This window comes from Etheostoma cragini, chromosome 7 (genome assembly GCF_013103735.1).
Source record: "Etheostoma cragini isolate CJK2018 chromosome 7, CSU_Ecrag_1.0, whole genome shotgun sequence".
Classification (NCBI taxonomy): domain Eukaryota; kingdom Metazoa; phylum Chordata; class Actinopteri; order Perciformes; family Percidae; genus Etheostoma; species Etheostoma cragini.
This window is the reverse complement of record NC_048413.1, coordinates 27,027,428-27,043,126: the sequence shown is the minus strand read 5'-3', so window position 1 is coordinate 27,043,126 and position 15,699 is coordinate 27,027,428. Positions and strand designations below refer to the sequence as shown.

The following is a 15,699-nucleotide window of genomic DNA, read 5'->3' as shown; positions in this document are numbered from 1 at the left end:
CTTTTTCACAGTGTGTTCAGGGGCAGGCAGCTAGCTTTTTCACAGTGTGTTCAGGGTTGCAGGCAGCTAGCTTTTCCATTGTGTGTTTAGGGGGCAGGCGGCTAGCTTTTTTACAGTGTAAACAGGGGGCAGGCAGCTAGGGGATCAAGGCAAGATCCCTACAATTTAAGACCATGCAGGAACAAATAGTGCACCTTTAAATGCATCCACTGAACTGAAACTACCTTAATGACTGAACGTTGATGGATTAATGATTCTAAACAGACTCTTCCAAACATATTGTCTTTAGTACAGCATCTTCTGGTACAAGAAGTGACATTGTGTAGCACATATACTATGTTTTGTGTCATTAAACATATGTAGCGGTGCCCCATTCGTCTATTTTTAGTTACAATCACTTTGTGCATGTTGTCTATCAACTTCTCCACTACGTCTATTGACACTTTATAGTGAAGGTGTATTTTTCATCTGGAATGCCATGTCTTGATGTGGGCTGTTCAAGCTGCTTTATATCAATTTGTACTACAAACGTTTTCATTTCACGGCGTGGTGCAGCGCAGATACCTCTGACGACATAACTGCTTTTCTGTTTGATGCTACCTTTTTTATGTAATCGTTCATTTCATGGGGCTGTAAAAGGCACACAAATGTAGGCGTTGTCTCATTAGGGGCCCTAGATAGTAGCCATACCTTCTAAATGTTGTAAAAATCAAGGTTTCTTTAATAGCCCCAAAGGGCTATTTAGATTAAAGCCAGCAGTAGGCTGTATAGACAGCACACACAGCAAAAACGAAGTTCCACTAAATAATTACGAGAGTTAAATTGTAAGAAATTCTGATGCTGATGGCAGTAGGAATTAATGATCTGTAGAACCTTTTTGATCTGCAATTCATAAGTATTTGTAGCGCCCCCTAGTGGCCAAATTTGGTCCCAAGCCTCGGAGTGGCACGGCTAACAAGGATCGTAAGTTTTGTGTTGTCAGCATTTACTTTGGGCAAAATATGCCAAAATTTGTTTCCCTAGCTCCAAACATTTGTTTGCAGTTTGGGCTTTTTTTATCTGAGTAAATTTGTTTTAATAACTTTTTGTAAGCTCCATCTTAGGGCCCGCGCGATAAAGGATTTTTAAGGCCGATACCGTTTTTTCCAGATATTACAACACACCAAAAAGACAGATCTGATGTTTCTGGATAAACAATGTGATTAGTACAACCCTCACACACACACACACACACACACACACACACACACACACTCACAGACGTCACACTGTGAGTCTTTTGATTTATCGTCCCTCTGACTGTTTCCCTTCATGCCGACAGACACGAGCCCTCACACTACAGACGGACACATCAGTTATTTCCCACCGCTGCTGTCTGTGATGCTGTGGTAGTAAACATGAGCTGGAGAAAACACTGAGACGGTAGGAATAAATGAGCCATGTTGTCCCACGGTTTGGAGGACCGGTCGGAGACGTCGGCCATTAACGAGGCGAGACGCCTTCGGTGAAGTCACTTTTAAATAAGAATGGTAAATGTGTGAGTTTGCATTGCTCAAATCAGCTCATCATGAATTGTAATGATGTAGTCACTTTTATATGGAGTCATATATCTGCAGCCCAGGGTAACCCCCCCCCCCCCCCCCCACACACACACACACACACACACACTCATTTAATTACAACTTCTTCCATCTTTTATTGATCCCATATAATTTGTCTGTACCTGTGGGCTTTATTAGCCGGTGGTCTTGGCCTACAGGGTTTGGATGGATCTGTGTTGTGTGGATTTTACTCCATGTGATTATATGTTGGGTTAATAATCACGCTCGCTTCTAAGAAGATGGCTGCAACCCGTTGGAAACCACCTCACGATGTGTGTGTTTGTACATGGACCCTTTCTTTTTTGGATGTTGTGTATTTGGAAATGTCTGCAGCTCGCAGTAATGGAGCGCCAGAGACAAACATTGAACACTAAAGATTCATACGTAGCATTGCTGAGTGGTTGAAGGCCACGGTGTGCTGCGGCCTTCCTGCTTCTGTTTCTGCATGTGTTTGGTCCCTTGTCTTCTTTCTGTCTGTGTGTGTGTGAGTGTGAGTGTGTGTGTTTGTGTGTGTGTGTGTGTGTGTGTGTTTGAGTGTGTTTGTGTGTGTGTGAGTGTGCAGTTGTGTAGCAGAATGTGGAAAATATACAAGGGATTGTGCGAATGTTACAGTATGAAATATATAGAATATGTATATATATATAGTTAGAGATGAGTTAGAAAAGCAGAAATTAGGAAGTATTGAGACTTAAACTAAAGGAATGGATGTTGATGATAATCACAGATTGGAATATGTCAACTTTTACTCAATACTATTTCAAAAACACTTCCATTTGTTTTACAATGCTATAAAATTGAATAAGACGCCCCAAAATTAATGAAAGTAGAGATTTGTACTTGGCAAAGAGCGTTGGGTGGAATCAATCATGTTATTTTGGGGGATGAAAAAGAACATTGATATAGGACAACATGAGGACAACATGAGGGCAACATGAGGACAACATGAGGGCAACATGAGGACAACATGGGGACAACATGAGGACAACATGAGGACAACATGGGGACAACATGAGGGCAACATGAGGACAACATGAGGACAACATGAGGACAACATGAGGGCAACATGAAGACAACATGAGGACAACATGAGGGCAACATGAGGACAACATGAGGACAACATGAGGACAACATGAGGACAACATGAGGACAACATGAGGGTAAATTAATTTCTTGGAAAAACATGTGTGATCAGAGAAAATAGAATTATAATTATCACGTGCTGGATGTCGCAGAGTCGTGTTTTCTTGCAGTTTCTGAGTCTTGTGTATGGGTAGATATATTCAGGATAGATTTTTTTCATCAACTCCACGTACTTTCTGGATATCTTTACTATCTGTATTTATATTTATTCATTACAAGTATTTACTTTTCAATATTATTTATGGTCACAGGTAAATATAATTGATATTATGCTACTTACTTTTGCTTTATTACTCTAATTATGCTCTATCTGTAAAGTGTCTCGAGATAACTCTTGTTATGAATTAATACTACAAATAAAATTGAATTGAAAATTGAATTGAATTACATATTAAATTTAATTATTCTATTATGGTAACCGCACTTTACAAAACCTTTATTCAACGCCACTTTACTTTCAGTCCACCTACTACTCATTGTCTTTTGAGTGCCTGTTTTTCTTGTGTTTACTTGTTTGTTTGTTTGTTTGTTTGTTTGTTTTGCTGTTATTTAAGAAATTGTTGTTGTTGTTGTGGGATGATTAAAGTATAATTAACCAAATCTAATATATTTAATCCAGAAAAGAATCCCTGATGTTGAGAGTGGAGATGTGCATTTGGGGGTCTTTGTGATGCACGAGCATGCCAGGTGACAGGATTTTGCAAGAACAATCATAATAAAACCTGAATAAATGCCTTATACCTGAGTACGACGACAACACCAAAAATTACCTCTGAAGCAGATCATTTTATTTTGAAAATTCAAAGCGGAAATGGCTTTTGTAGCTTTCTTTCTTTACAGTTACTGGGGGTATCCAAACTTTAAGGTACAAAAAGATGGAATCGTCAGAAAACCTCTCCGGTCAGGAGGTCGGTGTTGAACAGGATGCTACACCGACTCTCGTGGATGTGGACGCCGCGTTGTTGCTGCTGGGAGCGGGAGTTACAGCCATCACACACCCGCTGCTCTACGTGAAGCTGCTAATACAGGTACGGTTAGCTTGTAGCTCGCTAGCTAGCTAACAGCAACTGTTAACCGTTAAATGACGTCTAACAGCAACCGTTGCTAACCAGAACGTCTAATACCGTTAAGGTTAGCTTGTAGCTCGCTTGCTAACAACAACCGTTAACCGTTATATGACGTCCAAAAGCAACCGTTGGTGACCTGAACGTCTAACAGCAACCGTTATATGACCGTTAAAACTTCGCGTTGTTGTTTATGGAGTCCCCCAAATGTCACTTTACGTTCCCATGTAACTTTGTTTATTACAACGACAACCAGCTCGGTTCATCTGTCGGTACCCAGGCAGAAGAGTCCAACTGCTGGGTGTTGTTCTCCCGGGATACGGTAAGTTACAGATGCTGTACGGCTGTACCGCTTCTGGTCCAGTGTAGCGTGGCGGGGTTCCCTAATTTATCATTTATCGAACTTAAATGCACATTTCCTTCAGTAGTTTCTCTCAAATATATCTAATATCTTCTGTTTTGACTGAGAGTCGAAATGTGACCACTATGTGGATGACTTGCTGTGTATTTTCCTTTTTTTTGGAAGAAGGTTTTTGGTGAAAATCCACTTCTTTTGACATTAAATATAGGCATAGAAGCGTTAACAATTCCACATTTTAGCTTACTGTACAATTAATAGTCTACCATCTAGTCTTTACCATCCCCAGTCATATGAAAGTGTGAAAATCAACACTTTTGTTGACGCCTTTTAAAAACAACTTTTTCTTATGTTTTTGTCCCTTTTAACACTTTTGATGCTTTTTTTTTGGTGTTCAACACTACGTAACACTAGCTTATTAACTTTAGTTTTACATTTATTTTTGGAATTTATGGTCAATAAACCTAATTTATTAGGAAATTATACCTAATGTTTGAGTTAGAAAAGCAGAAATTAGGAATTATTCAGACTAAAATTAAAGGAATGGATGTTGATGATAATCACAGACTGGAATATGTCAACTTTTACTCAATACTATTTCAAAAACACTTCCATTTGTTTTACAATGCTATAAAATTGAATAAGACGCCCCGAAATTAATGAAAGTAGAGATTTGTACTTGGCAAAGAGCGTTGGGTGGAATCAATCATGTTATTTTGGGGGATTAAAAAGAACATTGATATAGGACAACATGAGGACAACATGAAGACAACATGAGGACAACATGAAGACAACATGAGGACAACATGGGGGACAACATGAGGACAACATGGGGGACAACATGAGGACAACATGAAGACAACATGAAGACAACATGGGGGATAAGGCCGTAGCTTATTGATTGTGGTACAGTAAAATATTATGTATTATATCTATAATGTAAAAAATAATTGTTACTGAAATAGCTTTGATGCTTGAAGAACCCTCCTGATTCAACATTAAACCATTTTAGAGTCCAAAACAATCCCACCAGGGCCTGAGGTTTTGAAGTTTTTTGGTAAGTTTTGAGTATGGACCACCACTAATAGAGCCTTGCATGGTCAGGCTCCCTCTTACATCCAGGATCTATTGCACACCCACACTACTGGTCTCTCTCTGAGGTCTTCAGACCTTTTAACTGTCCCCAGAACACGGTTTAAAACCAGAGGTGATCAAGCCTTTTCAGCTGTGGCTCCGAGGCTCTGGACCTCTCTCCCTTTAGCTTTGAGAGCTTTGGATTCTGTGGAAACCTTTAAAAAACACCTGAAGACGAGTCTATATAGGCAAGCTGTTAACTAGCAATATGGCTCAGTATTTCATGTGTTGCTGTTTTATTTGTTTTTACTGTGAAGCACTTTGTGACCCTTCTTGTCTGTGAAAGGTGCGTTATGAATAAAGTTTACTTACTTACTTACTTACTTATAATGTTGTTGTTTCTGTTCCTGTTTTTCATCTAATCCACACACTCTCTGTATATCTTTATCTGTATTTATATTTTTTGATTACAAGTACTCGGTGAATATAACTTATATTATGGTTACCTACTTTTGCTTTATAACTTTAATTACAAATTAAATTAAATTTTTAAAGTCACTTACTTACACTGCAATATTGTTCTCTGTACTATGGCAACCACACTTTACTTTACAAAACCTTTATTTGACGCCACTTTACTTTATCTCAGTCTACCTTTCTGCTCTTGTTTGCCTGTTTTTCTTGTGTGTTTACTTGTTGTTTTGTTTAGTTTTTTTGCTGTTATTGTTGAAGAATGCTACTGTAACAAAGGAATTTCCCCGATGTGGGATAAATAAAGTATTCTCTTATCTTATCTTACTTACTTGTGTGTATAATTGTTGTGTCCCTGTTGTTTCCAGGTGGGACATGAACCTCTTCCCCCAACTGTGGGCACGACCATGTTTGGACGACGAGTCTTGTACCTGCCGGGCTTCTTCTCCTACGGTGAGTGAGGTGTGATTCATCAACATCTTATTGTTTCACTGGACAAGTTAAGAGCGGTCGACAGGAAATTCATTTTGGGTTTTTTCAGCTCATCACATCGTGAAAGTTGATGGAAAGAGAGGACTCTTCCGCGGCCTCTCGCCCCGAATCGTGTCCAGCACCATCTCCACCGTCGTCAGGATTAAAGTGAAACAGGTAAGCATGTACCCCAGTACATGGTATCCCGGTACCCTTTGCACTATGTTCCACGTTTAAATAATTTTTATTGGACTCGTCATTGCACTCATCTCTCTACATTGGTTCTGTTTAGAGTATGTATATATTAGTGTGTCTATATTAGTGTGCATATATTGTTCGTTTGTTGGTTTGTTTTTAATGTGTAAGCACAGTGTGAGCAACTAGGCTCCAAAGGAAAATTCCTCGTATGTGTCGTATGAATGTGTGTGAATGGTGATGTTCCTGTTTGATGTAAAAGCGCTTTGAGTAGTCGTTAAGACTAGAAAAGTGCTATATAAAAAATACAGCACATGTAATCATATCAATGCAGTTTAACAAGTTACTTTCTAAATGTAGTGCAGTGCACATTTGGAGCGTGTGCAGATTTCAGAAGCGGTCGATTGCTTGGTTCACAGTACTTTTTTCCCCCGTTTTATCCAACTCTAAGCACGGGTCAATCCGGCGAAGTTCTGCTGTGGCTCATCTAGAAATTCGGTTTATCCCCTTTTAGAAGCAGGGAACCTGGCTCAGCCAGCTGTGGAAGCTCTTTAACTTAAACTATTTAACAGTGCGCAGAACGGCCGGAGAACGTGCACAAAACAACAGACCGGAGAGCCCAAGAGCCCATCTACCACGTGTTTGTGTACAATTCATTTCATCGTTTGCACAAACACACATCGGCACGACACCTGTAGTCCACTGCCAAGACATGCTGGGGCTCTCCGTTGGTAGCAGAGCCGGTGAAGGACCGCCGTCTAGGGATGTAGCATCTCCCCGCCCGAGACAAGAATACACGCCACACACAGGTTCCTCGATTTATTGTTAGATGAAGGCTTTTCCTTTCATTTCATATATTTATTATACAGGAAAGTTAGAAAAAGTAACATTACAGTGCAATATAAAAACGGGCCTGACTTAGTTTTAAAAACTGGTTTTCAGCAGGTTCCTGTTCTGCAGAAACATAAAACATGGTTACAGCACGTCAGGACAGACATTAACACAAGACATCGATGTAGAAAAATACATTTCAACAACTGAAAACAACAATACAGTTACATAAGGACAAAGACATTTAGACAAGACATCAGCCGGGCTGGACAAATACGGACAATGCAAACAAGGCTTGGACAATACATAAACAAATTAATGAATGCGTGCAAGTGTAACTGTTAAGAAGGAGCTGTTTGTATGCCTTTTTAAAATATGTGATGGATGATAGTGTTCTGATGTGATGCGGGATGTCATTCCAAATCTTGGTGTATGTATAAAAAAAAAGATTTCCAACCAAAGTTGTTTTTGCATGGGGGAACTGGGATAAGGGCCTGTGAGACCGACCTAGTGAGGCAACGAGTGCTGGTAAAGCGGTATTTTGAATCTGAAAATAAAATTCAATCGCGTGGCTGTTTATAAAGTTTCCATAAGTCAAAGCCTCAGAGCGTGACGCTAACATGTGTTTTTTTTAGTATTCTGCAGTCATCAACACATTTTGCAAAAGGATCTTATATCGTCACATTGCACACCTCTATTGAGAACGTTTTTAAAAGGTAACTTTAGTTCTTTATTCAGCAGGTGGAGCTTCTACCCAAGAGAGACGAGCTGCAGACATCACTCAGGAAAGTGGTGAAGGAGGTGAGAGGTCGACTACTCCTGAATAACATGTGAACACTGAAATCTTACGTTCAGTCCAACTGATATCGATATCATTGGTTTGTCTTGTCAAGCGTGTTTTACAGTAGCCACAGCCAAGATGTATGCATGCATGCATGCATCTATGTATGTATGTATGTATACATGCATGTCTGTATGTATGCATGTATACATGCATGTCTGTATGTATGCATGTATACATGCATGCATATATGTGTGTATGCATGTCTGTATGTATGTATGTATACATGCATGTCTGTATGTATGCATGTCTGTATGTATGTATGCATGCATGTATGCATGTATGTGTGTATGCAGGTATGTATGCATGTATGTATGTATACATGCATACATACATACATACATACATACATACATGCATGTATACATGTATGTATGTATGTATGTATGTATGTATGTATGTATGTATGTATGTATGTATGTATGTATGTATGTATGTATGTATGTATGTATGTATGTATGTATGTATGTGTGTATGTATGCATGCATGCATTCATGTGTGTATGTATGCATGCATGCATTCATGTGTGTATGTATGCATGTATACATACATGTATGTATGTATGCATGTATGTATGCATGCATGTATACATACATGTATTTATGTATGCATACATACATACATACATACATACATACATGTGTGTGTGTGTATGTATGTATGTATGTATGTATGTATGTGTGTATGTATGTATGCATGCATATCCATATTATGCATGTGTAATTGTTTGTTATTTGTTATTTTAACATCCTGTGTGGGCTCAATAAATCTATAAAATCTATCATGTGATTGCAGTAGACAGAATAAAAATAAAAATATGAATTGATTTTGAATCGGTAGAGCTTGAATCACAACTCAAATATGAATCAGTTTTCTCAATATCTCTCAAACGCTTACAACATCAATGTTAAAGACATTTACACACACAGCATGGGAAAGAAAGTTGACTATGTGGTTGGACCTGTGCTCTGCTTTTCTCATCTTTGCAGCTCTATCTGTATCACTTTAAGGTTACTGGTACTGGTACCGTTAGGGTTTTTAAATGATACCCAGCCCTAAATTTATATCCGGTTGTCTCTTCAAATATTTTCCTCTCTCCAGACCTCACATGAGATGATCATCCAGTGCCTGTCCAGAGTAGCCACTCATCCTTTTCATGGTACGTCCTCATTTAGGCTGTCGAAGTGTATTCCACCCTAAAAAAAGCGTCTTTGATTACGAGGCTTTATTCTGGAAGCTTCCTCCCGATTTACAAAAACAATGTCACGACCGAAACTAGGGCTGCGACCAATTGTTGTCATTATTGATTGGTTGTGAAGTTATTTTTTCCAATTAATCTTTTAATGCAGTTTCTTTCAAATGGGGGTAGGTGTACCCCTAGGGGTACCTTGGAGTACTGCAGGGGGTACATGACATTTTTATTTAATGTTTTTGTTTAAAAAAAGGTTGTTTAGTGAATCTATATTGTATTGTATATCTTCATTTTTTTTTTTTTTACCAAAAATGTTTAATGCTGGTCAGGGTTCTTCGCTTAAAAAAGCAATTCAAAGGGGTCCAATATTGAAAAATGTTTTTAATGTATGAAATATCCAAGGTGATTTCTCCAAACGCCTTGATTTGCTGACCATGTAAAACCCAAAGAATAAGAACAATAACAACAAACAGACAAAAACAGAAAATCCTCAAGTTGGAGAAACCAGTAAAGTTTTAACATTTAAAAAAATCTATCTAACCATCTATCCATTTTGGGCTGCCTACAGTATATCAGTCCCCTGGAAGCTGACATGTAGACCTAATCACAATGTTTCATTACATTGATTTCCGCTTATAAACTCCTGCATCGTGTATGTTCAATGTAACTGTGCTGAGCAAAGCAGGACAAGGATTAGCTGGATATACTCTCATCTCATTCATCTAAAATGCATGTATGGTGCTTTTATGTGTCAATAGTTTGACGAACGTTAGCTTGGAGACCTAATTGACCTGTTGGCCCACAGGCTTAAGAAAACAACACCACCCAAACTAGCCGTCAGTCCGACCAGCGGTGAGATGTTGCTGTTCCTAACGTTAGATTTGGTTGATCAAAGGCGCTAGCAAAGTAGCTTCTCATTGCCAGATCTATCTCCACAGCTCTGTGGAATAAGGTCTGGCCACACCACACACACTTTCTGGGAAAGGAGACAAAAACCGTTATGAGTTGTTTGCATTTCTTTGAACCAATCCCAATGTTTTGGGTGGTGCTAAACTCCGGACTCAGCGACGGCAGCTCTGCTAAATAGTCTCAGGGAAGAACTTGTTTTGGTGGAACATTTGCACCCAAAACACCATATCCAATATTAAATGAAGTTGAATGTTAACACAATACAGTAAGGTAAACTATTTAAATCAGCTCATACATGGTTACACCTCATTATCTCCTTGGTTACACCTCATTATCTCTTACCAGTGTATCTCGTGTGTACTTAAATCCACAACAATCCCACCAATCGGTCCCAAAACGTCCCAGTTAGAGAGGAGACGCTGTATATTTCCTGAAAGAACCCAGCAGGCCTGCCTTGCTGCACCATCCACATGTTCTTCAAAAACTCGACATTTTCAGTGTGTAAATCGCTAGCTCAAAGTTTTTCGTTGTTTCCTGAAGTGAACAGATTTTTAAAAACAGCAACACACAGAGATGAGAAAGAAAATGAGTGACATCGCGCTAGATGTCGGTCATTTATCCTGGAAATGTACTTCCGTTGATCCAAACTGCTAGCAAAGCATCACAAAAATTCACATATCTCCACAATTTAAATAATCGGACACTTGTTAACCCGGAAGTGCACGAAGTCACGGTGATTCAGTTGATATGAATGTAATGTGACATCTCAAAAACCAAGTTTTACACCAAGCTGATTGCCTGTTTTGTTTTCCTTTGGCAGTTATGTCCATGCGGTGCATGGCCCAGTTTGTTGGCAGAGAGGTGAAGTATGGGTAAGATATTTTTTTTAAATGCAGATATGACACGTTGTTTTTCTTTGAGTTATTTTACAAAGCTTTTTTTTTTACACTGCAGATATTTTGCACATGTTAATGCAGTTTGTGTCGTGTTTACAGTGGGATATTCAGCTGTATTGTGAAGATTTTTAAGGAGGAAGGAGTTGCTGGATTCTATGTGTAAGTCTTACTTAAGCTACATTTACACCTCCACGTTTTGATTTTAAAACAATTATCTTTTGCTACATGTACGTCGAAATACTACGTCTGAGCCCCTAAAATGGAGACAAATAATACAAATAAAACAAATTAGAATATCAGCCGGGGTTTGCCTGTCAAACCACACAGTCAAAAATAAAATATGCATTTGTTGAGAGTAATGCAAAACAGAACACTGCATTCAGCAAAGTTAATGTTTCTCCTTTACATCATCTCAGTGAGAAAAAAATGAACACAAAGTGCCATTTTGAGTGGCTTCTTCATGTTTTTACTTCTGCCTTTACTTCTGAAATTCTTTGTGATTCTCGGGCGTTTGTGGCTCAGTGGTAGAGTGGTTGCCTGCCAATTGAAAGGTTGGTAGTTCAATCCCTGGCCCTGCATTTCCAAGTTGAAGTGTCCTTGATGCTGCGGGGGTGTAAGCTAGCTACGAGCTACTTATATTGTGTGATATGTTATATATTGACCAATGACAGCACCTGAAACATCCTGCATATCTTATCCAGACATGTCATCATCTTGTAGTGTAACCCGTCTGCCTCCTCGAAGGAGAACACAGCTTTCAATTGTCGATTGCGCAGACCATAGACCGTTAATATTAATATTATATAATAATAATACTAATTATATATACAGTCTATGGCGCAGACATCCAAAGTAGAGAACGACAAACGGCAGCGCCCGCTGATGACCATAGACATATAAAGATATTGAGATGTCTTTATACGTCTATGCTGCTGACCATAGACATATAAAGATATTGAGATGTCTTTATACGTCTATGCTGATGACCATAGACATATAAAGATATTGAGATGTCTTTATACGTCTATGCTGATGCCCATAGACATATAAAGATATTGAGATGGGTTTATATGTCTATGCTGCTGACCATAGACATATAAAGATATTGAGATGTCTTTATACGTCTATGCTGATGACCATAGACCTATAAAGATATTGAGATGTCTTTATACGTCTATGCTGATGACCATAGACATATAAAGATATTGAGATGTCCTTATATGTCTATGCTGATGACCATAGACATATAAAGATATTGAGATGTCTTTATACGTCTGTGCTGATGACCATAGACATATAAAGATATTGAGATGTCTTTATATGTCTGTGCTGCTGACCGCCGAGCTCGCAGGAGGAACTTCCGGGTCCCGAAAAAAAAAAAACAATGTAAAATTGAGAAATGAGACGTATACTGACAGACTTTATTTTCCGGATCCCATCTACAAACGCGTCAAAGACAATCGGATAACGAGAAGTTTTAGTTTTTTTTCATTTCAAAACGAAAATCCGTCGGCCGCCGAGTACACGGACCTGCAGATGTAGCATTTAACGGTTGATCAGTAAAGTTTTTACGACGTGTTTACCTCGATGTGTGGCCTCCATCAGTCTGAGGAGTGTTTTGTGTGTTTGCAGCGGGCTCGTACCCCACGTGGCGGGAGAAGTCCTCTTCCTGTGGTTCTGTAACCTCCTGGCTCACTTTATTAACACCTACGCTGTGGACGAGAGTGTAAGTCCTTCACCTTTATGGATGGTAGAAGAGAAAGGGAATGAAAGACAACAAGCTATGGTAATAAATACCAAATATATATATATATATATATATATATATATATATATATATATATATAAAGTATCAGGGCTGGGTTCAAAATAATCAATTTTCCGATTGAAATTCATAACATCCTGAGATTCAATTTCAATTAAATTCAATTTTATTTATAGTATCAAATCATAACCAGAGTTATCTCGATACCCTTTACAGATAGAGGAAGTCTAGACCACACTCCAGAATTTACAAGGACCCAACAGGTCTAGTAGTTTCCTCCAGAGCAAGCAACAGTGCGACAGTGGTGAGGAAAAACTTCCTTTTAGGAAGGAACCTGGGCCAGAGCCAGACCCAAACCCAGACCCAGGCCCAGACCCAGACCCAAACCCAAACCCAGTCCCAGACCCAGGTTCTTGGTAGGCGGTGTCTGACGACCGGTTGGGGTTAAAATGAAGAGTGGCAATAACAGTCACAAAAAATAGTAGTTTGTAGTAGTTCTTTGTAGTAGTTCTTTGTAGTAGGTCTTTGTAGTAGGTCTTTGTAGTAGTTCTTTGTAGTAGGTCTTTGTAGTAGGTCTTTGTAGTAGGTCTTTGCAGTAGTTCTTTGTAGTAGTTCTTTGTAGTAGGTCTTTGTAGTAGGTCTTTGCAGTAGGTCTTTGCAGTAGTTCTTTGCAGTAGGTCTTTGTAGTAGTTCTTTGTAGTAGTTCTTTGCAGTAGGTCTTTGCAGTAGTTCTTTGCAGTAGGTCTTTGTAGTAGTTCTTTGTAGTAGTTCTTTGCAGTAGGTCTTTGTAGTAGTTCTTTGTAGTAGGTCTTTGTAGTAGTTCTTTGTAGTAGTTCTTTGCAGTAGGTCTTTGTAGTAGTTCTTTGTAGTAGGTCTTTGTAGTAGGTCTTTGTAGTAGTTCTTTGTAGTAGTTCTTTGCAGTAGGTCTTTGTAGTAGTTCTTTGTAGTAGGTCTTTGTAGTAGTTCTTTGCAGTAGTTCTTTGTAATAGTACATTGATTGTAAGAGGCTCCGTTTTTAATGCCAGACTGAAGGTATCGGTTTCATATGAAAGTAGAAGATCTAAGGAATCCATGTCTTGCTAAATAACGCTCCAAAGTTTGGCAAAATCTTGGCGAGGTAGAAACCGTCCGTTTCCACAGATGTGGCTCTGGGTCTCTGTCTCTGCATTACACCCTCCGCACTAAAGGAAACACTTGGAAAGTGTTTTCTGTCTCTATGTCACCGATTTGGTGTCAATTATTCATCCGTCATTCTAAATCTGATCCAGAAATAAGAATAAAGTGTAAGATCTTGTCAAGATGCTGTTATAAAATATCAGGTATACAAGCATTACAGGTGCTATCAACTCAACAAATCAATAAAATGGGAAAAAAGATCGTGATTTAAAAACAATGGTTAGCACTTTTAACATAATCATTAAATCCAGTCTTGTTAGTTGTGATTTAATTGAACTGAATTTGTTTTAATTTCTCGTTGCATGTACATAAAGCAAAAATAAGTACTCTTCTCCCTCTCTTTGGGTTCCTGTTACAGTTCACTCAGGCCTCGGCAGTGCGGAGCTACACTAAGTTTGTGATGGGCGTAAGTTCGACGTTAATTATTTGAAATGTTTCTCATAGGCGACGTTTCTTCATGTTAATGGAGTGTGTTTCTCTCTAGATTGCAGTGAGTGCTCTGACGTATCCATTCATGCTGGTGGCCGATATTATGGCAGTCAACAACTGTGGGTGAGTCATTCTCTTAAATACCAGGTATAGGAAGGATTATTAGTATTAATAGGAGGTATTAATAGGAGGGATTAATGGGAGGGATTAATAGGAGGGATTAATGGAGGTTTTAATAGGAGGTATTAATGGGAGTTATTAATAGAGGTATTAATGGAGGTATTAATGGCCCATGTTGTAGTGTCCTAGGGGTGTGTTTTTTGGACATACTATACTATGACTTTTTTGACCTTGTTGGAAGTACTTTACTATGATTTTTTTGACTTTTTTCGACATACTATACTATGACTTTTTTGACTTACGGACTTTTAATAACTTTTTCGACATACTATACTATGACTTTTTGACTTTTTTTGACATGCTATACTATGACTTTTTTGACTTTCTTGGACATACTACACTGTGACTTTTTTTGACATACTATACTATGACTTTTTGTCTTTGTTGGATGCTCTGACTTTTTGACTTTTTTCGACATATTATACTATGACTTTTTGACTTTTTTTGACATACTATACTATGACTTTTTGACTTTGTTGGACATACCATATTATGACTTTTTGACATTTTTCAACATGCTATACTCTGACTTTTTAGACTTTTTTTGACATACTTTACTATGACTTTTTAGACTTTTTTCGACATACTATGACTTTTTAGACTTTTTTCCAACATACTATACTATGACATTTTTGACTTTTTTCGACATACTATACTATGACTTTTTGACTATTTTTCGACATACTATGACTTTTTAGACTTTTTTCCAACATACTATACTATGACTTTTTGACTATTTTTCGACATACTATACAATGATTTTTTTTACTTTTTTCGACATACTATACTATGAATTTTTTTACTTTTTTTGACATACTATACTATGACTTTTTGACTTTTTTCAACATGCTATATTATGACTTTTTAGACTTTTTTCGACATACTATACTATGACTTTTTAGACTTTTTTCCAACATACTTTACTATGACTTTTTAGACTTTTTTCGACATACTATGACTTTTTAGACTTTTTTCCAACATACTATACTATGACTTTTTAGACTTTTTTTGACATACTATACTATGATTTTTTAGACTTTTTTCCAACATACTTTACTATGACTTTTTAGACTTTTTTCGACATACTATGACTTTTTAGACTTTTT

General features: G+C 38.1%; 1 protein-coding gene across 3 annotated transcripts in view; it reads left to right on the top strand.

Moving 5' to 3' along the window:
* Positions 1-3,466: 3,466 nt before the first annotated feature.
* The window catches only part of LOC117947192 (mitochondrial carrier homolog 1-like), a 15,912-nt gene continuing 3,679 nt past the window's right edge, over positions 3,467-15,699 (top strand). Inside the window, exons 1-10 of one of the 3 annotated variants that reach the window (XM_034875853.1) lie at positions 3,467-3,769; positions 6,077-6,161; positions 6,250-6,356; positions 7,947-8,006; positions 9,148-9,205; positions 10,968-11,019; positions 11,143-11,202; positions 12,676-12,829; positions 14,343-14,390; positions 14,469-14,536. In XM_034875853.1, coding sequence (XP_034731744.1) covers positions 3,617-3,769; positions 6,077-6,161; positions 6,250-6,356; positions 7,947-8,006; positions 9,148-9,205; positions 10,968-11,019; positions 11,143-11,202; positions 12,676-12,829; positions 14,343-14,390; positions 14,469-14,536 — 845 coding nt within the window. In that variant the 5' untranslated portion in view covers positions 3,467-3,616. Of the gene's footprint in view, positions 3,770-6,076; positions 6,162-6,249; positions 6,357-7,943; positions 8,007-9,147; positions 9,206-10,967; positions 11,020-11,142; positions 11,203-12,675; positions 12,830-14,342; positions 14,391-14,468; positions 14,537-15,699 lie in introns of all 3 variants that reach the window. The other 2 variants (XM_034875852.1, XM_034875854.1) reach the window with 2 other exon arrangements.